The 24,010-nt window shown below is 43.4% G+C and overlaps 2 protein-coding genes and 2 non-coding genes across 4 annotated transcripts; all 4 read right to left on the bottom strand.

Moving 5' to 3' along the window:
* Positions 1–4,438: 4,438 nt before the first annotated feature.
* On the bottom strand, positions 4,439–4,510 carry TRNAC-GCA (transfer RNA cysteine (anticodon GCA)). Its single transcript has one exon. It is a non-coding gene; the product is annotated as a tRNA-Cys (tRNA).
* A 775-nt stretch (positions 4,511–5,285) lies between these two features.
* Positions 5,286–8,624, bottom strand: SPMAP1 (sperm microtubule associated protein 1). The gene is made up of 3 exons (XM_090290498.1): positions 8,418–8,624; positions 6,293–6,392; positions 5,286–5,443 (listed from the first exon to the last, which is right to left on the bottom strand). The coding sequence occupies exons 1-3, from the start codon at positions 8,622–8,624 to the stop codon at positions 5,286–5,288; spliced, it is 465 nt and encodes a 154-aa protein (XP_090146624.1).
* Positions 8,625–13,180: 4,556 nt separating this feature from the next.
* On the bottom strand, positions 13,181–18,865 carry RPL23 (ribosomal protein L23). Its single transcript, XM_090291992.1, has 5 exons — positions 18,787–18,865; positions 18,122–18,205; positions 17,702–17,830; positions 13,593–13,706; positions 13,181–13,315 (listed from the first exon to the last, which is right to left on the bottom strand). The coding sequence occupies exons 1-5, from the start codon at positions 18,797–18,799 to the stop codon at positions 13,233–13,235; spliced, it is 423 nt and encodes a 140-aa protein (XP_090148118.1). The 5' UTR covers positions 18,800–18,865; the 3' UTR covers positions 13,181–13,232.
* LOC149998359 (small nucleolar RNA SNORA21) lies at positions 17,955–18,090 on the bottom strand. The gene has a single exon (XR_016507329.1). It is a non-coding gene; the product is annotated as a small nucleolar RNA SNORA21 (small nucleolar RNA).
* Positions 18,866–24,010: the final 5,145 nt, after the last annotated feature.

The following is a 24,010-nucleotide window of genomic DNA, read 5'->3' on the forward strand; positions in this document are numbered from 1 at the left end:
TTCCCCCAGCTGCTACTGGCACTCTGCTCTCCGTTCCAAACTTGAAACAGGTTGTCTCCACTCAGGAGACAAGATGCCTCCACTTCATCTCCTTAACCTCATCCCTTTTCTCAACTATTCCCATGATGTTTAGTCATCGTCGGCAGCCGTCCGTCTCGAGAGACGATAGTGTAGCTTCTTAAGAGTCTATCTGCACCGCCGAGAATGGCTGTGCAGTCCGACTCGGGAGTGACATGGTATCTGTCTCCTCCCGTGTTGAATCGACATCTTGCGATGACGCTGAAGCTACAAAGCCTGGGCAGGGTAATATGGAGGGTCTGCTGTTGCCCATGCAGCAGACCCCCCCTCTCTTCGCAGCTGAAGGGTCCAAGGGAAAGACGGAGTTGATACAGCTTGGCTTCAGGTGCGCCGCTGGAGTTGCCGGTGTTGACTACAACGTCAAACCGCCTTAGGGACTCCGGCTCCGGATTTTCTGTCGGGGTTTACTCCCTTAGCCTTTCCCCTGAAGAGGTATGCCGCAAGGCAGCGGAGGTTTTTTGGAGTCAGAGTTTTCCTTCTCTGATGTGCCCTGACTGGAAGATCGAACCAGCGACACTTAGCTCGCAGGCCGACGCTCAATCCACTGAGCTAAACCAGCCAGGGCATGATGTTTAGTAATCCCCTTGTATTTAAGTCAGGTGACACATTCCTCCTCAGCTTGATCACCACTCTCCTTATGGAAACACTTTTCTCTTGACTCTCCACACCAGTCTCCAGATTTTCCTTTTCTTCTCTACTAGGCCATTCTCAGGGAACGTTTTCTTCATCATCCTGCATCTTAGGTTCTAACAGGTCTTTTCACACGGAGCACTCTCCCTGGAAGACCTCATCTACTCCCAGGGCTTTCAGTTATATATTTGCTGGTGAATTCAAAATTTATTATCTCCAGTCATATCTGTCTTCTAAGCTCAGGGTTTTAAGCCTGGCTATTAGGCATTTTCAATTGAATATCCAGAAGATACTAAAACTGGACTCATTCTCTTCCCTATCCCTACTCTAGTCCAGCACTCTTCCCTCCTATAACTACCATCCTGGAACTCCCTCAACTTATATGAATTATATCAATAAACCTTTTACTTAAAATCAGTATCACTTGCCATAAACAGAATGGAAAGTCAAGTAGAATATTATTAAACACTAACTAGATATGTCTATTGTCTTTGATTTTTAAAAAAGAGAGAATTCAGAAGTGTTAGAGAGCTGACACCAAATAAAACTTTCCCCTTAAGTTATTCAGGAATGAAAAAGAATTGGAAAAGGGATAATTTTTTCACTCTGTGGTTCAGTGTTTGTTTTGTGACCTGTTTGCTAGCTGCTGTCAAATTGCACTTACTTGGGGCAAAGTGACAAAAAAATGTGAAGCCACAGCACTGGAGTGTGGCAGCAACTCCATCTATTTAAGCCATTCTTATTAAGTGGCAAAGGAAGAAGCATGAAATCATTTCAGGTATCAGTTTTGTACATTGTCTAATGAGGAACAAGCCTGTAATATCAATTGGGTTTAATTAGTTTCTTAGAGAAAGAAATTTCTGGGGGAAAAACATTGAATTGAAGCAGGGACTAGCTGCTTTGTATGAAATACTCCGGTAAATTCTGACCCCCAACAGCCTGTTTGAGACTCTCCTGATTCATTTGTGACCTGTTCTTACCTTCTGAATATTGTAGCTGGGGCCTTGTGAGAACAAAAGGAAGGGAAATTAGAAAAGCAAGTTCCTCTTCAGCTGACCTTCCTCAAAATCTTCCTCAGCAATGCCAGGTAGAATTGGATCCAAAGCCACCAGAGTTTCTAGAGACTACATATTAGGAGGACAGAAAAGATTCACTTATTCCATAGGGAACCATTGGATTTGAGACTGGGACTTCTGTGTGAAGAAAGGTTTTACTGCTGCAATACATACATCTAAATTGTTTTAAGTGGTCAGGTGTGTTAAAAGCAACTTCAAATATTGTCCTGGCAAGTGTCTGTCAAAATAGAGACACCACAAACAGGGCAGGAAACTGAAAACAGCTTTCATCTGACCAAATGTGTGAATTGATAGAATTATGTTTACTGTTCAGCCAACAACTTCCCTCCTATAAGGAGCATCCAGTGTATGCCTAGCATGTAGTAGGCATTTTGCATTATGGTTACTGGGAACAAGTGAGTGAATGAATGAATGCAAAAAAAGTGAAAATTCTTTCCTGGCCACGGTGAAGAGGAGCAAACATACCAAAGTCATCACTCCTAAGGAATTACAGCTGAAGAGATAGGCCCTAAATGATGGAGGAGAAATTGATAACACTTAAGATATGACAATCTCTAAATGGAAAGGGGTCACCAAATACATCATTGAAGAACTTCAGAACATCAAGAACAAAAATCCTAAGATTTTGCAGAGAAAGTCACATATGGGAATAAGAATGACATCAAGCTAATCAAGAGAATCTTTAGAAGATTATGAAAATCTGCAAACCCTTGAAAGACATTTTCATGAATTCTTTTCCCAAACAGACTATTTCTCAAGCATTCAGGGAAAATAAAGTTATTTTCAGACATGCAAGGACTGAAACATTTTACCTCCCCTATGTTCTTTCTCAGGAAGCTCCTGGGGGTTATTTTCCATCATATAAAGGAGGAAACCAAGAAAAAGGAGGACAGTGTCCAGGAAACAGAGAGAATGCAACACAGAAGAGAGGGAACAGAAATTCCCAAGGCACCAGCTGGGTGGCAGCCCTAAACACCCTCAAGCAGAAGAATGAAGAATGAAGGTGTCAGAAGACTGCTTTGAAAAAAGTTAATTTGATAGGTTTGGGCCAGGTGAGTAACTGTACTGTGAGGCTGTTGAATAATTTGAAAATAACTGGGTGACCACATAACCAACTTGTGCAGGTTGGGGGACCCTGAATCTGGCATGAAAGAATATCTCTCTGACAAGCACATTCTGGGAGACTGCAAAGAGAGCTAAGACTTAGGCTGCCTTTCCACAGCCATGAGAGTGATTTCCCTGGCCACCAAAGCAGTACATGCATGTTGGAGTTACCTTTACCTTTTCTATACCTTGTACCAAATCATCCACTTCTGTCCTTCATGTGTACCATTCCTTCAAATAATTTGATACCCCCCCAATTTTTTTTTTCATGGAAGGAAATACTATCATAATGCTTATAGATTGACTCATTGGTAAATAGTATTTATATGATCATGACAATGTAAACATAATTGATATAATACAAAAATCTGATCTAATTTTAGGAAATGGGAAATAAAGGGATATAAGAATGCAAATTCTTGACTGCTAGAACTGGAAACCAATAAATGATCACATTCTCTCCTTACAATGGCTTCTCTGGGGAGGAAAAGGTGTTGTGGTGATATATTCATTTTTGCACTCAAACACTCCTCCACATCTGGGGAAGTACCTTGTGTTGTCAAACTTGGTGAGGCAACACTCCCTCCTCCCCTTGTCTGGTGTAAATCAGCACATGCGTCAGACTACAGCTCAGTCAAATTATTCCACTTAGTTTTTTTTTTTTTTTTCACTCTAGGAATTGTTCTGAAGATGCAGGTACAGCTGGAATGATATCCATAGGTGTAGCGATGGGAGCCCAAGATTGGTGGCACCAACAGTGGGCACCTTCAGGGTCAAGAACTGAGCTGGATTCTCCTGCTTGGCAGCACCTCCTAGTTAATTGCTTTCTGAGTTAGGTTCTCCAGCTTTCTATCAACTGAGTCCCCACCATCCCTCCAGTAGACTGCTTTTCTGCTTAAAGTGGCCAGAGTGGATATCTGTTCCATTCTAAGAACTAAGAAGAAAGTGCCCCTAATCCTGTAGAGAGAGGATTATACAGTGACACGAGCAACAGGTTAATAATCCTCTTCAGATCAGGCAGAAATATCCCTTCAAATTGTGTAAACGCTTCAGTTTGAAATTATTTCTAGAAAAAGTGGGTATTTTCAAAAGGTACCTTTCTCTTGAGGTACAAACAAAAGTCTTCCCTGTGATAGCTGTGTGTGAATGTGTCAGCCTCCACTAGACCGAAAAGTTCCCAAACGGATGCTCTTCTTTAAATTCACTACAGCCTTGCATGTACTAAGCTCTCAAAAATGCATGTTGTATGAATGCCTTTATCTTTACTATCATACATCAGATTGCTAAATTTATGTTCATAGCTCTGACTTAATCTTAGATTTAGAATTTCCTAAGGGACTTTCTTTCTTAAATTTATTGGGGTGACATAATGTGTATTAACTGAATTCCAGAAGATTCTCCAAGGTCTCTCTTAACTGGTCATTTGGAATGTGGAAGCAATTAGTAGTATTTCAGGACATGAGTTGAGAATTACTTGTCTTCTCTAGTAACTTTGTGGCTGGAACTTGAGGTATTTATAGTCCTTATAATGGAAGTGAAAAATAATGGGAAGGGGGCACCCGGATTTGAACCAGGGACCTCTTGATCTGCAGTCAAATGCTCTACCCCTGAGCTATACCCCCTGAACCTGCTTTGTTTGTCCTCTTTGTCCACTTGTGGTGACTCAATATAATGAGGTTCCACCCACACTAAAGTCCTGGCAAACTCTGTGTTCTAAAGCCCCACCTTCTTTTGTATCCATCATCTGCTTTGGCTTTTCTCCTGGCCACCAATACACTGGATTGGGGCACTTGAAAAAACAGCCTGGAAACTAGTTGTAAGGGAAACTGACATAGCATTTGTAGAGAAAGTGTCCACACACACAGCATTACTGGGTCAGAATCCTTAGGTTAAAAAACACCCCAGATATCACCTTGTTAACGCCCAGCCTCTGGCTGAATTCAAAGTGGAAAGGAGAAGGAAATGTCAGTTCTTTTGACTGGGACGAAAGGAAAATCAGTAAATAATTCTTAGGGCAACCAATAGCCAATCCCTGTGGCCACACTGCTTGCTCCATTCAGAAGCAGTAGCCAGCTTCAGACGGATCCTGCTGATGCCAGGGAAGAGCTTTGTTGAGCGTTAGGTAGTATTGTTCCTGCTTATCACACTGTCGAGGGAGAACTGAGGCCTCTCAAGCCTGGCACTCATTGACTGGACTGTAAGGGCACAGGCCTGAGAAGCACTTTGTCCTCTCACCTCCTCCCCATTGAGGAAGAGAAGCTCAGAGTGGAGAAACTAGCTTGCCCCCTCCCCCTGCCTCAGAGAAGAAACAACACACTCAGAGGCACAAGTAAAAACCATTTTTATATAGAATAACATTGAGAGTTCATTTAAACATCGGTCATAGAAATTCAGGTGTTAGAAGAGAGGAAATTGGGTGACCTCTCCAAAGACAGATGGGCGCTGGCGAAGGGCTGGGGTGTTCCTGCGATAGCCAAACGGACCATTGAACCCCCTGTTCATTTTCACATCAGCATTGTAGTAGTCATGGCCGGTCACCTGCTGGAGGGAATGCCCTTGGGGGTGGAGAGAGAGGCCTGAACCTGCATTCAGCCCCCTCTTGCTTTCTCCACTCCCACAGGGCTGGTATTAGGATGCCAACCCAGCTAGTCACTGTGACTCTCATGTCTAGCTGAACCCTCAATCCTCAAATGTCTCGAGCCACAGGTTGGTGAAGTCAAGGGGACAGATGGCTTCCTAGAAACCCAACCTCATACCAGGAATAGCATGCCAGAGGAGGGTGAATGATCCAGGAATGACAGAAACTTCTGGGTTTGGCCGAGCTTGCCTTGCTCCTAGGAGAACTGAGACATTTTCACCCTTGCCTCCTACGCATCTGGAGAAAATGGATGAGCTCAGTTTGGCCAAATGGTGCAAAGGGTCATGTGACTGGAGTGCAGCCAAAGGGTGGTGGAGTTGGGGTGGGAGGAGGGTTTACCCTGTCAGAAAAACATCTCTCAACTCTCCCTTTCCCGTTGCTGCTTAATTGTGCCTGGAAAATGATCAGGACACAGCTTGCTCAGGAGCAATGAGAGGAATATAGGCTTTAGAGTTAGAAAAAGTGGAATTCTAATCCCAGGCCAGCCCTCCTCAGCAAACACTAACTCCTTGAGTCTCAGGTTCCCAGATTGCAACATGGAGTTAGCATGAGGGTAAAAAGCACCTAACATATAGCAGGTGTTCAATTACTAAATATGACGTACTATCTGCTCATGTGTAAGAAGAAAAGCTGGAGGGTGCATTCCCTGGCCCTCTTCCCCCCAACCAGGTATCTCCTCTGCCCAGTTTCTCTCTCAAAACTGTGAGATGCACACCACTCTTCCTAGGTGGGACCATGGGGATGCTGACAGCAAGGTGGCACTTGCCTGCTCCTGCCCAGTTTCTCCTGTTGAGGTATCTCTGTCCTTGCCCGAAGATGTGGAAATAATCCACCATCCAGCCATCCCTTCCTGTACCGCCATGATCCTGAGAGTGAGGGAGAGAATACAGGAGACTGTCAGACACACAGTGCCCACTCCCCTGAGGCTTGTTGGGGAGAGTGGGCAGAGGTCATAGTCAGGGGTAACAGGGTCAGACTGATGAAATACACTTATTGATCTATATTGCCTCTAGGGAGAGGCTGTGTAGCTTAGTTAGCACTTAAGAGCTCAGTGCTGCCAGACAAGTTCCAATTCCAGTTCTGCCACTAACACGCTATGTGACCTATGCCAATGACACAGGTTTTCTGAACCTCAATTTCCTCATCAGTAAAAGGAGGGTCGCTGTGAGATTTAAGTGAGATAGTTCAAACAAAGGGCTTGGCACAGTAAAGATTCAATGAACATTATCTTTATTTAAATAAAAATAATACCTACCATAAATGGTGGTCATGGCAATTAACTACTTACAAAATGGAACACTGAGTTTCAAAAGTGTGTACACTATATTCTTTTCAAGCTTTTAAATATTTTTTCTCTTTTTACCCCCCAAACTCTGGCTCCTTCTGTCATTAAAGTTACATGAGTAAACAGCGAGTATGCACTCAAGCATGGCACACAGATATATGTTCATATATACGTGTACTGAACACGTATGCATAAACACGAACACCCAGGATCACACACAGGAAAAAAAAAACCAACCCTAGATGTGTCCACAGAATAACCCCATTAAGTCGTATTCGTACCACTGCGATATACATAAGCACGAATATTGGTGGCAAAAGTGGTGAAAGGATTGGAACCATCAGCAAATAGCCTCAGAATCTTTGATCCCAGGGAAGTAGTCTGCTTGGAGGGGAAGGGGCAATATCCCTGAGGAAAAGTCCTGGGGAGGTTTGAGCTCACAGGTCCCAGGTAGTGAGCCTCGGTACAACTATGACGTCATCAGAAAGAGGGCGTGGCACTTGGTGGGTCTAAACAGTTCTTTGCCTTGTTCACTGAGGTCACATGGGTTTTCGTGCTTTTTGAGAATTTACAGCATGAGGTCACCCCAAAGGGCGGGTCCCTGATGTCAAAAAGGACAATGAAACCGGTTGGGGAGAGGCGGGCTCCTTTTTTTTTTTAATAAGAGAAAGTTTATTTAGAAAGTTACAGAGATAGAAATGAGCGGTAGAAGAAATGGGCTCAGGAAACAAGTTACAGAGACAAAAGAAGGGGCCTTGGAATTTAGGAGAGAGAAGCGTACATCAATGCTCCTGGAGGGAAGAGGAAGAGGACGGGAAAGGTGCCGACGTGCTCCCTGGAGGGAAAGCGCCTAGAGGCAGGATTTGAGCCCGGTTTTCCTAGGCTTACAGAAACCCAAAATGAGTTAATTCCAGAAGCGGATTAAGGTCGGTTGAGGCCCCAGGCACAGAAAATATTGGACCCCTTATAAAAAAGTGAGGGAAAATAAAAATACATGTTAACCATATTTTATGCAGAGTAGTAATGAAACCAAACTTGGTATCATTAGAAAAAAAAAAGTGTAAAGTTGGAGTTTTGCGGGGCCCTTCAGAAGTAGGGGCCCAGGGCGTGCTCCCGGTGAGCCCGCAGTTAAATTCTCCACTGTACTTCATTCTCAAGTTTGGGGGTGGGAGGTGATTCTCTGAGCCCAGTGAGCTCAGGCTCAATACCTCACACACACACACACACACACACACACACACACACACACACACACACGCACGCACGGTGTGGCTCAGGGTATTGGGCTCCAGCTTGCGAACCAAGGGCTCGCCGGTTCGAATCCCGGTCGAGGCACATGCCTGCGTTGCCGGCTGGGTCCCCGGTTAGGGGCGGCGCGAGAGGCAACCATGCGTTAATGTTTCTCTCCCTCTCTTTCTCCTTCTCTTCCACTCTCTAGAAATAAATGAGTAAAATATTTTAAAAAGAAAAAAAAGCTGAGGGAGGTGGGAGTAGGGAAGCCTCACGCGCGTGAGAGAGGCCAGGATTTAGGAAGTCGGCCCCGCCACCAGGGCCAACCTCTGCAGACAGACTGCAGACAGTGGGGTGCTATTGAGCGCTTCTCTACCTGATCAGTTTTCCGTAAAATGGGAGGGACCACATGGCTCTTGAAGTACCGGCGGGTGTGGCAGTCCTGCTGCGCATTGTAAGGCGGAATCGCGGACCAGAGCTTGGGCCTTAAGTGCTCATAGGTGCGGGCCATGGTGCTCACGGCCACCCCATCCAAGATGAAGCTCTTCTCCAGCCGCAGAGGACACTCCCACAACTGCGCCATCCCAACCACCGCAGCCTACGAGGGCCTCTCTGGTGGGAGTGGTGGGCCCTAGGTGGGGACTTCCCTGCTCATTGTTACGTGGTGTCAAGATGCCTGAGCCCTGCGACACAAACCCTACTGTTCCCCATCCAATGGAGTAGGCTCTTAGGGTTGTGGGGAAATTTGCTTTCATGGCCCTGAGGTGAGGGCTGACCAGGAGACCACGCAAAAGGATTGAGATGGAAGGGGAGAAGAGAGGATTACTGAATGTGGGCCATGGGAGTGCAGTCAGGCCCAGCTTCCCGTTTTTCTTTAAGAGGAAGGTTCTCTGTTCCCACGTTATCATATACATTTTCCCAACTCAGTTCCTTGAAAATCTTGTACCCAGAATGGATCAGAGAGTTCAGATAGCATCTACTTCCAACTCTCATTTTACAGAACTGGAAGTTGAAGCTCAGCAACGTTGGAATAGTCCCTAAATCCATTCAGTGGCAGATCCAGATCCAGAACTCAGGTCTTCCGACTTCCAGTTAATTCCACAAAAAGCACTTCCCCCTTCACTACCCAATTCTTTTCTTTTTATTCTTTAAAAAATATTTTATTTAGAGAGAGGGTAAAGGAGGGAGAAAAATACCTTTGTGCTAGAGAAACATCCATCAGTTGCCACCTGCACAGCCCAACTGGGGACCTAGCACACAACCCAGACCATGTGTTCCAACCAGGAACTGAACCAGTGACGTTTTGGATTGTGGGAGGACACCCAATCCACTGAGCCACACCAGTCAGGGCTGCACCTAGTTTTCATCAGTTAGTATTCCTCCTCTTGTTAGCTGACCCCCCCTGCCCCCCAAAAAAGTTAGATTGACACATTACCATACTTTTTCTCTGGCTAACGTTATATATGATAGGATACAGCGAAGTGTGAACAATAATTTTCTTTAGTTATGACTACAGGTGATTATTTCCTTCTTTATTCTTTTTACTTCCCCAAATTTTCCCTTGATTAAACCCTTACATATATGCTTTACACAGCAAAGCGTCTATACAAACCAGTTCTGAGGTGTTATTAACCTCATTTTACAGGCTCAAAGACAGTTGTGTGTGTGTGTTATTTATTTTTAGAGAGAGGGGAAGGGAGGAAGAGAGGGATACATCCATGTGTGAGAGAAACATCAATCAGTTGCCTCTCACATGCGCCCAAATCTGGTACCTGCCCCACAACCCAAGCATGTGCCCTGAAAGGGAATTGAACCAGAAATCTTTTGCTTTGTGGTGTGATGCCCAAGCCCAACTAAATGAGCCATACTGGCCAGGGCTCAAAGAGGGATTCTTTTATTCACTATTAATATTTTTATATAAAGGCACATGCATTTCTCAGAAAAAGGTTGTATTATATCTATACACAAAAATCACTAATCCTACCCTGACCAGTGTGGCTCAGTTGGTTGGACATGGAAAAGTCACTCGTTCCATTACCAATCAGGGCAAATGCCTGGGTTGTGGATTTGGTCCCAGGTTAGGGCATGTACCAGAGGCAATCAATCAACATTTCTGTCTTACACTGATGTTTCTCTCCGTCTCTCTAAATAAATAAAGTCTTAAAAAAAATAAATCACCAATCCTGGCAATTCAATACACCACATATTTAATCTTTCTACACTATGACAGCAGAGCAACTAAATCTGAAATTATAGGAGATAATAAGTCTGTAGTCTTGAGTCCATTCTATTAAACCTTCAAAAGAACCTGGAAAAAACGTGGACACAAGCGGACAAGTGGGAAAAATGACAGGCCAGCCCTCGCACTTCACATATGATGCAGTAGGGTGAATAATTTCATATATATGAGGTCTGTCCAGAAAGTATCAGCCATGTACTATGAAAAATAGAGGCATTTATTGAAGAAGCTACAAGAAACATTGTACATAGGACAATGACACCTCAGTCCCCTTCAAAGTAGATATGTTGGGACCTTACACAGTTCTCCCAGCATCTCTTCCACTGTTCAAAACTCTGCAAAATTCTTTGTTGGAATTGCCATCAGCTACCCCGTATTTTTTTCCTGAATTTGATTAATGGTCTGAAATCTCTTCCCTTTCAAAGGTGATTTTAGTTTTGGGAAAAGCCAGGAGTTGCAGGGGACCAAATCCAGGCTGTGCAGGGGCTGAGTCACCTGGGTGATTTGCTGTTTCACCAAAAAGCTCTGCACAAGAGGTGTTGCATGAGTGGGGTGCATTGTCCATGATGAAGCTGCCAATCACCAGTTACCCATAGCTGTGGCCATTTTTGTTGTATTGCATCTCTCAGCCAACAACATTGAGATAGTGCTCCTTATTGTTTGGCCTGGAGGGGCGTACTCGTGATGGATAACACCTTCCCAATCAAAAACACAGGTAACACGGTTTTGATCTTGCTGCAACTTTGCTGTACCTTCTTCAGGACTGGAGAAACAGGCAACTTCCATTGGGACAACTGGACCTTCGTCTCTGGATCATAGCCATAGATCCACCATTTATCTCTGCTGATGACCTTTTTCAGGAAATCTGGTTCATTGGTAGCAGTTTGAATCATTAGCAACCGCAGCATGATGTTCCTTTTGCTCTGATAGCAAAAGCTGCAGAGTGAATTTTGCCCCAACATATTTCATGCCAAGATCCTGCATCAAAATCTTGGGGAGTTTTTGGAATCCCCGGGTCAACTTCTAGTTCTTGCACTGTTAGTTGTTGATCTTTGTTGATTGCAACTCATACACGTTCAACACTCTCAGGTGTTCTGCCTGTTGCAGGACTTCCAGACCATGGATCACTTAAAACAGATTCTCAACCTTTTTTGAAGCATTTGTGCCACACTCTTATATGTGCTGCACTCATTGCATCATCCTTGAAAGCCTTCTGTATCATCCAAATACTTTCTACAGAGGAATGTTCAAGTTCAAAGCAAAATTTGATATGGATTCATTGCTCTACTTGCTCAGTCATTTTAAAAGCGGTAACCACACGGTATACATGTTCATTCAATGGCATCTACTGGCCCCACTGACTGGTAGAATTGACATTGTTCACACATGTGCATTCCAGTCCACTCTCCTTTGCTGCCAGGTTACATCGACGTTGTACAAACCATTCTTTTATTAATGATGGCTGAACTTTTTCCAGATAGCCCTTATGTATCTCTCACAATGAGGTAAAAGGATTCATTCTCAATGGATCTGAGTGCTTATCACAATAGACTTGAAATTCACCAGGCTGAAAGATGAGGTAGCAGAGAAGCCAAGTCTGTTTTAGACTTCCAGATATATCCCTAAAACCAAGACTGGCTCTGCCTAGAGAGAGCACTGGTTTTTAGTGTTATCTGCACCTTGGAAATCTGGTCTGCTTTAAAAAGTCCTGATGCGATCTAATCCTACCTTGAGTCTGACTTAATTGGCCTGGGATATAGCTTGGACACATTTTTTTAAATTCCTCTGGTTGAAAACTACTCCCTAGTCCTGGTACATTCCATTCCTAAGCTTAGACAAAAGGGTACTCATCTCACCAAGTGATTATGTGCTAGGTAGGGTCTTCATGTACTGTTAAGTTCAGCCTTGCATTATACCTACCTTATATCCCATTTAAGGTTGAGTTATTTTCACATATAGAAAAGGAACACAAAATGTTAGTCTAAAAAAACCTATTCCAACATCTTTAGGCTAGACTATGGACTCAAACCAGCTGCATGCTCCTTTTTCCCAAACCCTGAATATGTCATCTAAATCATGATTTGGAAAGAAAAAATACAATATTCAATACTTTCAGGCAGAACTTGCCAGGATATATGCCTATTGTGCTGGCACAATTATCTTATTCCGAAACTAGGGTTTCGCTGATAAATGGCCATCCTGTAAGATATGGCAAAAAACCTACAGATACCATTAACTTAAATCATCTTCCACAAAAGCAAATTTACACGGTATTTCCCATGTGACAGGTTTTACAAATATGCTCATTTACACGCAAATCTCCTCCCAAGAAAACCTATAAATGCAAGTTTGCATATATACAAATGTAAATAGTTCCTACTCACATCACTCCTTGAACCCCACGAACATGTCCAGGACCTGAACACTAACTTATCTTGAATACCCTTGTAACTGCTCAGCCATTACCAGGAGTAAACTGTCATAAGCAGTTTCTGCCATTTATTTAAGGACTCCAAACCCAAATACCTAGTTTTTATTGGGGCGTTCCAAATGTTCTGCACACTCACCAAGGCATAAGGACTAATTATCTTTTTTTACATATGCCCTCAGAAAGTTTGCCAAGTAGTTTCTGTTTTACGAAGGAGGCAAGGGTTAGGTGGTGTGGAGAAGAGCGAGCCGGGTGGCTCAGCTGGTTGGAGCATTGCCCCATACACTAAAAGGTTGTGGGTTCAATTCTATCCCTGGTCAGGGTGCTGCTGGAATGTGTATGTGAAGCAACCTATCGATGTTTCTCTCTGTACCTCCCTTCCTCTCTAAAAATCAGTAAACTTGTAAATTTATTTATTAATTTTCAGCCAGGGATAAAGAATGACACGTACAAATGAACAGGAAGGCAAGCATTGGGAGGAAATAATTTTTAATGTTCTTTTTCTCTACAAATACACCAGAGAATCATGCTATGCTGCCAGCGTTGGATGCAATCCTGGGCCACAAATCTGCACACTCCTTTGCAACTGGTCCTGTGATGGCGGAACCTGCAGAGAAGAATGAGATATTGGATAAGGTCAGAGGGTCCTCCTTTGCTCATACTACTGACCCAAGAATTAAATCATCCAATCTCAAAGATATAAGGTACAGCCCTGGCTGCTGTGGCTCAGTGGACTGAGCGACGGCCTGCGAGCCAAGTGTTGCTGGTTCGATTCCCAGTCAGGGCACATTACTAGGTTGCACGTCTGACCCCCAGTTGGGGGCGTGAGAGGCAACCACACAGTGGGAAAAAAAAACGATATAAGGAACAATGTAGATCCTCACCTTTCATTTCACCTTTATTGTTTACTATGACCCCTGCATTATCTTCAAAATAAAGAAACACACCATCTTTTCTCCGATATGACTTTCGTTGTCGAATTACTACCGCTGGATGTACTAAGAAGGAAAAAAAAGGACAGTTATTAATCTGTCAGGTCCCGCTGCCACCACAAGAAAGCAGTTTACCTGTCATCTAGCTCCCCAACATTTCCCATTTGAAAAGATGTAGGAAACTTGCTAAACACTTCCTATACATTTTCCCATTTCACCTGATAGGTGGATACTGTCAACGATCCTAGTATCACAGAACAAGGAATAACCCCCAACTCCAGACTGAGTAAGTGGGAAGGCCAAGCTATTAATTCATTAGGCAATATTCCATCCTAGTATATATAAAACTTCAAGGTTTTATAATAATTACCACTTCCAAGAATTTGTTGGTATTAAATGTTCCATACTCTATGTTTTACAAATATGAACTCATATACCAATTAATTTACCTAAAGAAAACCTTTAACTGCTACTGTGCTTATGTACACACACACTCCACAAGTACACCCAGGATCTTAACTATACTTACCACAGATGTCTTTTTAAAAAATATAACCAAGTTTATTATACAAAACTGACGCCTTCGTAACTCATAGTTCACTAAGACTAAAGACTGATTAAGAAAAGAAAAAAAAACCTGCACAAAAACTTCACTTTCACTACCCCATCCCCCAACCATTAAAATTACCTGACCAAATGGTATAAACAAGCACTATAAATATTATACCAAGTCCTTTAAAGGCAACCATCCCAAACGTTATTTCTTAGCATAGGTGATCTTCATGGGATGGGACAGTGTGATCTTAAATCCTTGTAAAGCATCCCTGGAAGCTTCAGCCAGTCATTTCCAAATTCAACAAATGCAATGTCATGCCTCTCAGGTACCAAATATACTTCCCTGAAACCAGGGAACTGATCAAACAGCATGGGTAACATCATCTTATTAACGTCTTCTAGTAAATTACTAAGGGATATAGTCGAGGATAATCAGAGACCTGAGGGTTTGATGTTGCATCTCCTTGGGTATTATCTGAATCTGGAGTTCCCTGACGAGGATTTTGATTTGTGGTCATTGCCATCTGTTCCAGTTTTGACTTTTTTCTTCTCTGTCAGTAATAGTACCATGCATTTTAGGTACCTTATCAGAATCTGTTTTTGCACACTGAATTTATCTTGGTTTACCATAAAATGAATAAGAATCTCTTCAATTCTTTTGTAATATTGTCATTCATATTGACATAATTTGTATGATTTGTTCTGATATCTATGTTTCGAGTTTAACTGTTCAAACAGCCTGAGGCCAGCTATGTGTTCAAATGCCTAACTGCAGGATACATATTCTCTTTTAGCAGCGCAAACATTTGGAATTAACCCAAAAATCGTATGGCACATGCACAGGACCATTTTAAACGATTATGCATACCTGCAGTTTTTAAAATATAGAACAATCACTTGTAAAGCGAGTAGAATGGGTTATGGGAAGATAATGGCTCCATTTACACAGGAAAGTTTACAAGCTAATGTTTTGCTTATGAGTCAGGAAAGAAGGGCATTCAACCAAATATTAACAGTGATTATCTCTTGGAGGTCTAAGCGTTGGTTAACTGAACAACTCGTTTTCCTTGTCAAACTTTTGGAGGAACTATTTTCCTCCAGGGTCATAAGTAGCTTTTTAACAGACATCTTGACTGATACTAGCCTGGAGACTTTGAACAAGTTAATCTTCTGGAGTTTAAGTTTTCATCTTGTAAAACAAGGATAAAGGTTACCATTTTCACATTCAAGTTCAGACGCTGAAAATAACAGTGGCTATCCTTGAGCCCAGTTGACTTCAGTACGTAAGACAGCCTCTGATCAAGTGTTTAACAAGAATATACAACAAGTATATACATCAGAGGAGGAAAACTCTGACTCCAAAAAACCTCCGCTGCCTTGCGGCATACTTCTTCAGGGGAAAGGTTAAGGGAGTAAACCCCGACAGAAAATCCGGAGCCGGAGTCCCTAAGGCGGTTTGACGTTGTAGTCAACACCGGCAACTCCTGCGGCGCACCTGAAGCCAAGCTGTATTGACTCCGTCTTTCCCTTGGATCCTTCAGCTGCGAAGAGAGGGGGGGTCTGCTGCATGGGCAACAGCAGACCCTCCATATCACCCTGCCCAGGCTCTGTAGCTTCAGCTTCACTGGAGAGGACACTCCAGCGTCATCGCAAGATGTCGATTTAACACGGGAGGAGACAGATACCGTGTCACTCCCGAGTCGGACTGCACAGCCATTCTCGGCGGTGCAGATAGACTCTTAAGAAGCTACACCATCGTCTCTCGAGACGGACGACTGCCGACGACAACAAGTAACAAATAACTAATATTTACTGAGCGTCTCCTCTATTGGACCCTCATCCACTTGTAAACCATTTAAACTCTCAGAGATGAACTTAGCAGAATAACAAGGCCACATAAAATCAGGATATTGGACTTCCATCCTGCCCCTTTCCATGTTTCTGTGTCACACGTCAAGTCTGAAGTGAGGGGAAGTATTCATTGAACAGAAACAAGGACCAAAGAGGACATTAATAGTTGGAAATTCATTACTATTTTTAGAACCATAAAATGTTCTCTGATTTGTCCCACAGCACATCCTGCCGCCATAGCACCCACAGCAATGCCCAATTGCTCTGCCATTTCCTGACAGGCCCCCAGGCCACAGATCAGAACAGTTAAGTGTTCTAAAAGGAAAGCCTGTCCAAGGTGCATGCCAATCCCAATCTACACACTGATTAATCAATGCTTAAGCACAATGCTACTAACCCCTTGCCTACCAAACCCTCAAGAGGATATTAAAACCTAGTAAAGTAAGATCTCTGACCAAAAAGCTAAAAACTGGAGAGGGGAAAGGCATATGGGAACCCACAAGGAGTAACTGTGACATGTGGCTGAGACTTGTCACCTTTGTATAAGATGGCTAGAACTTTTCAGAAAAAACAAGACATCCCAGTGCAGAGACAGACTAAACATGAACACGAAAAAAACTCAGGAGATGAAGAGTGAAAAGTGCACCAAGTATCAGAAGCTCTAAAGCCAAACAGACTATCACAAGTCAGAAGTTCTCCTGGGCCTCCCCCTTTAATTCATAAACCTAGCAGGAAAACTTTTGGGAAGTAACCTACAACTGAGCAAGGAGCAGCTACCTGTTTTAATTTCTACCAGAAGAAATTAGAAACAATCATATCCAACTTTTGACATCACAAAATTAAGTAGATCTCATCTTAAAAAGAACCTGTCTTAAAGAATAAGAAATACCAGCCTTGGCTGGATAGCTCAGTTGGTTAGAGTATCATCCTGAAACAGCAAGGTTGCCAGTTCCATCTCCAGTCAGGGCCCTTACAAGGATCAACCAAAAAACGCATAAATATGAGGACCAACAAATTGACATTTCTTCCTCTCCCTTCCCTCTCTCTAAAAATCAATAAAACAATAAAAGAAAACAAATAAGAAATACCATCTGTTATTCCACACACACAACGTGCGAGGTAATAAGGCAGATGCTCTACATGCGTAATCAACAACCACTTGAGAAAGTATGTCGGTATCATGGTTCTCTTTCAAATCAGTAGTTCCAGAAAATGGCACTTCCCTGAGGAGACAAGTCTCAATGCTGTGATCTCACCTGGTTGTGCTCTCAACGACCTATCAAAAAAACTTATTTACCAAGTATCAGCACGTTCATCTGCAGCCAAGAGAATCAATAATGAACTGAAGACCTTAAATATAAGAGACAATCCTAAATGTCACACACCTGGCGCTTTTGTTTCCACGGGTGTAGCTATGTGATGTGAGGTGAACTTCCTGGGGAAATGGCAGGGTAAACATGGGGAGTCGGGGGAAGGTTCCAGCTTATACTGGAAGCCAATGAAGACCTTAAGACTCTTTATCTCACACTGCCCATCAAAGGAAGTCAAGCTTTAACAGGCCTTTTGAATGGTAAAATTATTGTTTCACTTCTCAAGAAAGGGAGAACTCTTCAAGTGTCCACTAAGTGATAGGAGGGTTGGGTTAGTCTACTCACCCTTCTTTCTGAGCTCTGGTTTGCCTTTTTTGACTGTGGCCATCACCATGTCACCCACACCAGCAGCAGGAAGTCTGTTCAGTCGTCCCTTGATCCCCTTCACAGAGATGATATACAGATTTTTGGCTCCTATAAAAGAATGTAAGCAGGAAAGACCTTCTTTTGAGGACCTACTAGGCAGCTCTGCTGGTGTAATATTTCCCCAACGCTTCACAGCCTCTCCCCTCCCCTCCCCGTCACCCAAAGTGGAACATCCTGTCACACCACCGATTGAAGCAAAACAGCACAACATGCTGCCACTTCACCCAAAAGTGGTGTTTTCACTTTGCCCTTCTTTGACGGCTCAGTGGGTCATTAGCGAGAGGCCCAATGAGTGCTTTTAAAAGGGGTAGCTTGGCAGGGTGCAGCCGAAGGTCTCACCTGTGTTGTCAGCACAGTTGATCACGGCTCCGACCGGAAGACCAAGGGAAATCCGGAATTTCGCACCGGAGGACCCACCACGTCCTGTGAGTAGGAAGGGAAACAACAGAAGGATCACTGTCCGCTCAAGCCTCAGAGTTCCCTTTCTCAGGCTATAAATTCATTCGCATATGCTTTGCAAACAGAGCGCTACAGATTCGCTCTCGCTAGGGCTCCACTTATTTCCCTATGAGCCAACCAGTTCTCAAACAGCCAATTCCTCGTTACGACCACACTAAAACTGAGATGAAGGGGCCTGGGTGACTCAACCCTCTCTCCCAACTTTTGCACCACAGTGTGTACTTCCTGTAGGGTGGGAGACCGCTCAAGACGCGCACTGTGGGACCTGAGCCAGTCCAGATGCTGCCCCATTAAGGTAGCACTAGGCGCGAACCGGTCCTGCGGGCTTGGGTCTGGAATCATGTCCGGCTCCTGCCAGCTCAACTCTCCCGGCGCCCCCACCGCCACTTTCGGAGGCCCAGGGAGTGCTCTTTCGGTGCCCCTCCCCACCCTCTCCCACTCGAACAGGAGCAAAGCGCCCCAGCTGCCCATAGCCGCCGCTCCTGGCAAGACGAGCAGACACCACGCCGCAGATGGCGAAGGATCCCCCAGAGCCAAAACCTCACCTCGCTTCGACATCTTGAACGCCGGAAAGGGATAGAAAGGAAGTACAAACAAAGGATGCTGGGATATGAACTTTTACGACCGGCCCATTATCATCACGTGATCTGGAGCTTGCTCAACCCGCCTCTTCCCCTAGGGCGCGCTGCTATTACGTAGTAAATCCTGGAAGCGGGTGGTTACGGGGTTGAGGGCTGCGGAAATGAATGAAGCCTCGCGTTTCCTCTTTACGAGTTCGGAAGTAGAGAACACGGAAACATTGGTTTGTTAATTTACTCAACAACCTCATTTAAGCACTTATTGCCAGGGACCTCGTGGGATACTAGGTTCAGAAATGATGAAAACAGCTGTGCTCTAGGAGCCATCAAAGAACACAGCTCATGGGAAGGGTAGGGAAAACGCTAAATGATCTCATTAGGGATGTGAAACAATTGAGAAGTGCCATTCTAACACTACAGGCAATTCCATATATCTATGCCTGGTCCCATTCCCATCTGTATTTTAGATGTCTTGCTTTATTAGTTACCCCTATCTTGCTTTATTAACTACCCCTTTCACAGCTTCAATCTCCCCCATTCTTCTGGTTTCTTTCTGTCAACACTATATTCATTTAAATTTTAATTGAGTGCCCACTTTATGCCAGATACTGTCTTGGGCATACATTAGACTATAGCAGGGAACAAAACAAATCAACATTCTTGCCCTTATAGGGCTCACTGCTGGGTGGTGGTGGAGATGGGTATTAGACACTTGAACAATGGATACAATTAATTGCAATATATAGTATGTTAGGTGGTGTTATGAAAAAATAAAAGTAGAACAAGGTAAGAGACATCAGGAAGTGGGAGGAAGGACAGACTGCAATTTAAAATAGACTCATCAGTGTGGATTTCATGGAAGAAGTTGACATTAGAACAAAGACTTTATTAAGGTAAATTAGTAATACCAATGTCCAGCGAAGAGCAGTTTAGAGAGTCATCAGCTAATAAAAAGTTCTAAGGCAGGAGTGTGCCTGAATAATAAAAATGGCAAAGTGGTTTGTACTCAAGTGGTAGTGTTACAGAAACAGGGGAGTCCAAAAACAAACCCCAGAGTTTGCGGCTGGGAGATGGGGAAAAGGAAGCAGCTTTCAGGATGCCTTTGCATGCCTGGGGCTAGTAGCTGGAAACTTTGTTGCAAAGAGCCGCTTTACTTCCAAGGCTCAGGAAGATGGGAGGGGTCTTGGACTGTGGGATGGTGCGAAGGAGCAGACAGAGCCTGCGTAGGGTTCGGTGAATGGTCGGAACTGTTTGCAACACCCACTGGGTCAGAGGAGGCAGTCAGGGATAAGATAAGCAGCTGCGAACATTTTAGCTGGCTCTCTGGCTCTCTGGGGCTCGCTCACTCTCTGGCTCTGGTGAGCTCCCTCCATGTGGCTTGGAGGAGCAGGGCCCTCCAGGCTGCTTTAAGAGGCTGGCTCTGGCTCTCGTGGGCTCCCTCCATGTGGCTTGGAGGAGAAGGAGTCTCCAGGCTGCTTAAAGAAGAAGCTCTCGCCATGCAGTTTTGAGAAGGAGAGGAGATCCATACGGTTTGCAGGAAGAAGGCAGTTTGCAAGGAGGCTGAGAATCCAGGTGGTTCTGCATTGAGAGCTGGAGGGCACCACAGCACAGAAAGGACCTCCCCAATCAGAACTGAGTGATTGGCAGCTACTGGTAAAGCTGAACTGTGTCTAGGAAGGAGGGAAGCGGTGTTTCTGACTTTCCTAAGATTGGCCAGGTCTGGGGGGGGGGGGCGACAGAACTATGTGCAAATAATTCTTTTTTCTTTTCACCAAACTCTGGTATTGAGAGTTATAATTCTAGTTGCGGGCAATCAGGCCCCTAATTAAACAGCCCGTGGGTTCTGTTTCAATCGGAGCAGCCTAGGGGTTCTGTTACAGTAGCAGTAGAGATACTGTGATGTGATCAAGATTTTGGATGTGTTTGTGAGGTGTATAAGAAAGAGAGGAGTCAAAATGTCTCCAAGGCTTTAGATCTGACCCATTGGAAGATGACATTGCCATTAACTGAGATGGGGAAGGTTATGGGAGGAATAGGTTTGTGGGGTAAGAGTAGGAGTTCAGTTTTGGATGTGTCAAATTAGATGTTTAGACAACAAAAGGAGATTAAAATAGCAAGTTGGACACAGTGGCCTGAAATTCTGGAGAGAAAGAGATATAAATGTGGGAATTGTCAGCATACAGATATACTTAAAGCCATGATAGAGGATGAGATTACAAAGAAGAGTAAATAAAGAACACCATGGACTGAGCTCTGGGGCACATCAATGTTAAGAAGTCTATAAAGCCGGGCACATGCCTAGGTTGCTGGTCTGGTTCCTGGTGGGAAGGGTGCAGGAGGCAATCTCTCTCTCTCTCTCTCTCTCTCTCTCTCTCTCTCTCTCTCTCTCTCCTTTCCCCTCTCTCTAGAATCAATAAATACACCATAGGGTGAGAATTAAAAATAAAAATGTCTATAAACCTGTGAATTTATAAATTTCTCTATCACTCTTCAAATACCTTCATTTGATCCTTCCAGCTTTTGTAGCTACTAGAACCTCCTTTTTACGAGTTCAAAAGTAGTAGAGAACACAGAAACGTTGGTTTAATTTTCTGTCTCCTTCACTTCTCAACCTAATTCTGTGTATTTCTGAACATATGATTTCCTTACCATATTTGTCTCTCTTGATAAATGAAACCACCATCCATCCAGGTGTCCCTCTGAGATTCTCATCCAAGTTCTTTTCAGTTTGCTTTCTAAATGCCTCTCAAATCTATCCACTTCTCTTTGTCTCCTCTACTAACATTCTGGCCTAAGCCACCTCCACCTCTTCCTAAACTACTTCTGAAGCCTCCTAACATTGCTCCTGGCCTCTGTTTCTCCCTCCTCCACTCACTTGCCCTTTATACAATGGCCAGGAATAATTTTTCAGACATATAAATATTATGATGTCACTCTCTTGAAAATCCTCCAATGGTTTCTATTGTTCTTATAATCAAAGTTAAAATCCATATCATGGCATATGAGGCCCTGATCTGACATCGTCCTACCTTGTCAACCTCATCTAGCACCATGCTGTTTCTTGCTCTGCAGGGTTGGCTTTTAGTCCCAGATACCGTCCATGCTCCTAAATACCCATAGGGCCCACATATGCTTGGAATACTCTATGCTGTCTTAACTTCATCATGTATTTCATGTCCACTGATTTTTCAGATCTCGACTTAAATATCTCTTTCTTAGGGAAATCTACTCTGACCCCCATACTAAGTCAGGTTCCCATATTATAAGCCCTCTTAACACACTGTATTTTCCATTAATACTATTTATTACATTTTAAATATATATATTTGTTGATTATTTGTTGAACGACCACCCCCAACTAGTCTATAACTAATCTATAACTAGTCTAGAAGCTCCATAGGGGCTGGGTCATGTCCTTTTTGTTTGACAGTACATCCCTAGCATTTAGCACAGCACCTGGCTCAATAAATACATATTGAATGATTGCTGAACTAATGAAGAAGTCTACCTCATTGTTCTCATATACAGTATTGTTCTCATATACAGTTTTCATTTATCTATGGCCAAGTTAGAAATATTTGGAAATGTAGTATTTTTTGTAAAGCTTCATTTGCTCAACTTAAAGGACTGCCTAATTTTCTGGGAGTATCTTTTCTTCTTTTATGGTGTTGAAAATGTTCCTTTCAATCCTATGCCAACTTTTCACTCTCCAAATGCCACTCTTCTTAAAAAATTTCAATGGTTTATAAAAACCAAAGGTCTGGGAAATGATTAGTCTCTACTTCCTCACCTCCTGCATTCACACATTCCTTAAAGACCTGTAAACTAGTTTATATCCTCGCTACATGACTGAAGTTGTACTAGAAATTATACATACTGAAATATACTAGAAAGGTCACCATGATCTACTAGCTTTCAAAATCCAAGGACACTCCTCAGTCTTATGCTTGATTCCACAGCATTTCACAGTGGGACTATTCCCATGTTCTTAACACTCTTCACTCATGGTTTCCATGATGCTGATAATAATAGAAGTTACTATTCATGGAGTGTTAATAAGTGCCAGTCATTGAGTTAAGAACTTTATAGGAATATGCCTTCTGGGATCCTCCTAACAACCCTGTGATGTAGGTATTATTATTTCCAGATGAGAAAACTGAGCAATAGGTCAAGCCATGAGTGCAAGAGCACACAGGTCATGAGAGGCAGAGCTGGAATGCCACCCAATCTAGCCGATTCCAAAGCATAGGCTCTAAGTCACTGTGCTACACTGCTCTCTCCTCCTTCCTCATGGTCAATTCTTATTGTATTTCTATGGATGGTCACCCCTACCCAATAGTTTCAACTACTATCTAAATGCTAATTACTCTCCAGTCTATATCTCCAGCCCAGACATTTCTTCTTAGCTGTGGCCAGTACAGATTGTCTCAGATTTACAATGGTTCACCTTAAGATTTTTCAACTTCACAAAGGTGCAAAAGTGATACACATTCAGTAAAAACCATACTTCAATTTTTTTTCCTGGGCTAGAGATGTGCAGTATGATGCCCTAGTGATGCTGCGCAGTGGCAGCAAGTCACAGCTTCCAGTAAGCCATGTGATCACGAGGGTAAACAACCATACTCTACAAAGTAGTATTAAATGCATTTTGTACTTACAATAGTTTCAATTTGTGATGGGTTTATCGGAAGGCAACCGCAATGTAAGTCAAGGAGCATCTGCATGTGAACTGATGATTGGGACACCTTCACCCGACAAGCACTTCAAACTGAAATTGTCCAAAACAGAAATCATAATTTTCTCAGAAAACATGCTCTTCTGCCTGTATTTTCTTGGTTGGTGTGCTACCACCAGTGTCTAAACCAGAAAACAGGGACACAATTCATTTTCCTCTTCCCCCAGACTCCTGGACCTAATCACCAAGGTCTGCTGACTTGACTCTACTTCCTAAGTTTTTCTATCCAAAGGTCTGCCCTTTAGAGGCTATTGCAACAGCCTCTAAATGGTCTGACCATAATCTGCCATTGCTTAAAACCCTGTGTTGGCTTTCTAGTGCTTATAAAGTTCAAGCTCCTTAGAATAGCACTAGAGCCTTTCCTGAGATGACTTATCTTCTCCCTGGCCTCATCTCCTGTCACTTTGCCTCTTACGCTTCACACTCCAATACCAAACTGCTTAGGATTTATGGACT

The sequence above is a fragment of the Furipterus horrens genome, unplaced genomic scaffold, assembly GCF_987537825.1.
Source record: "Furipterus horrens unplaced genomic scaffold, mFurHor1.1.pri manual_scaffold_11, whole genome shotgun sequence".
NCBI lineage: Eukaryota > Metazoa > Chordata > Mammalia > Chiroptera > Furipteridae > Furipterus > Furipterus horrens.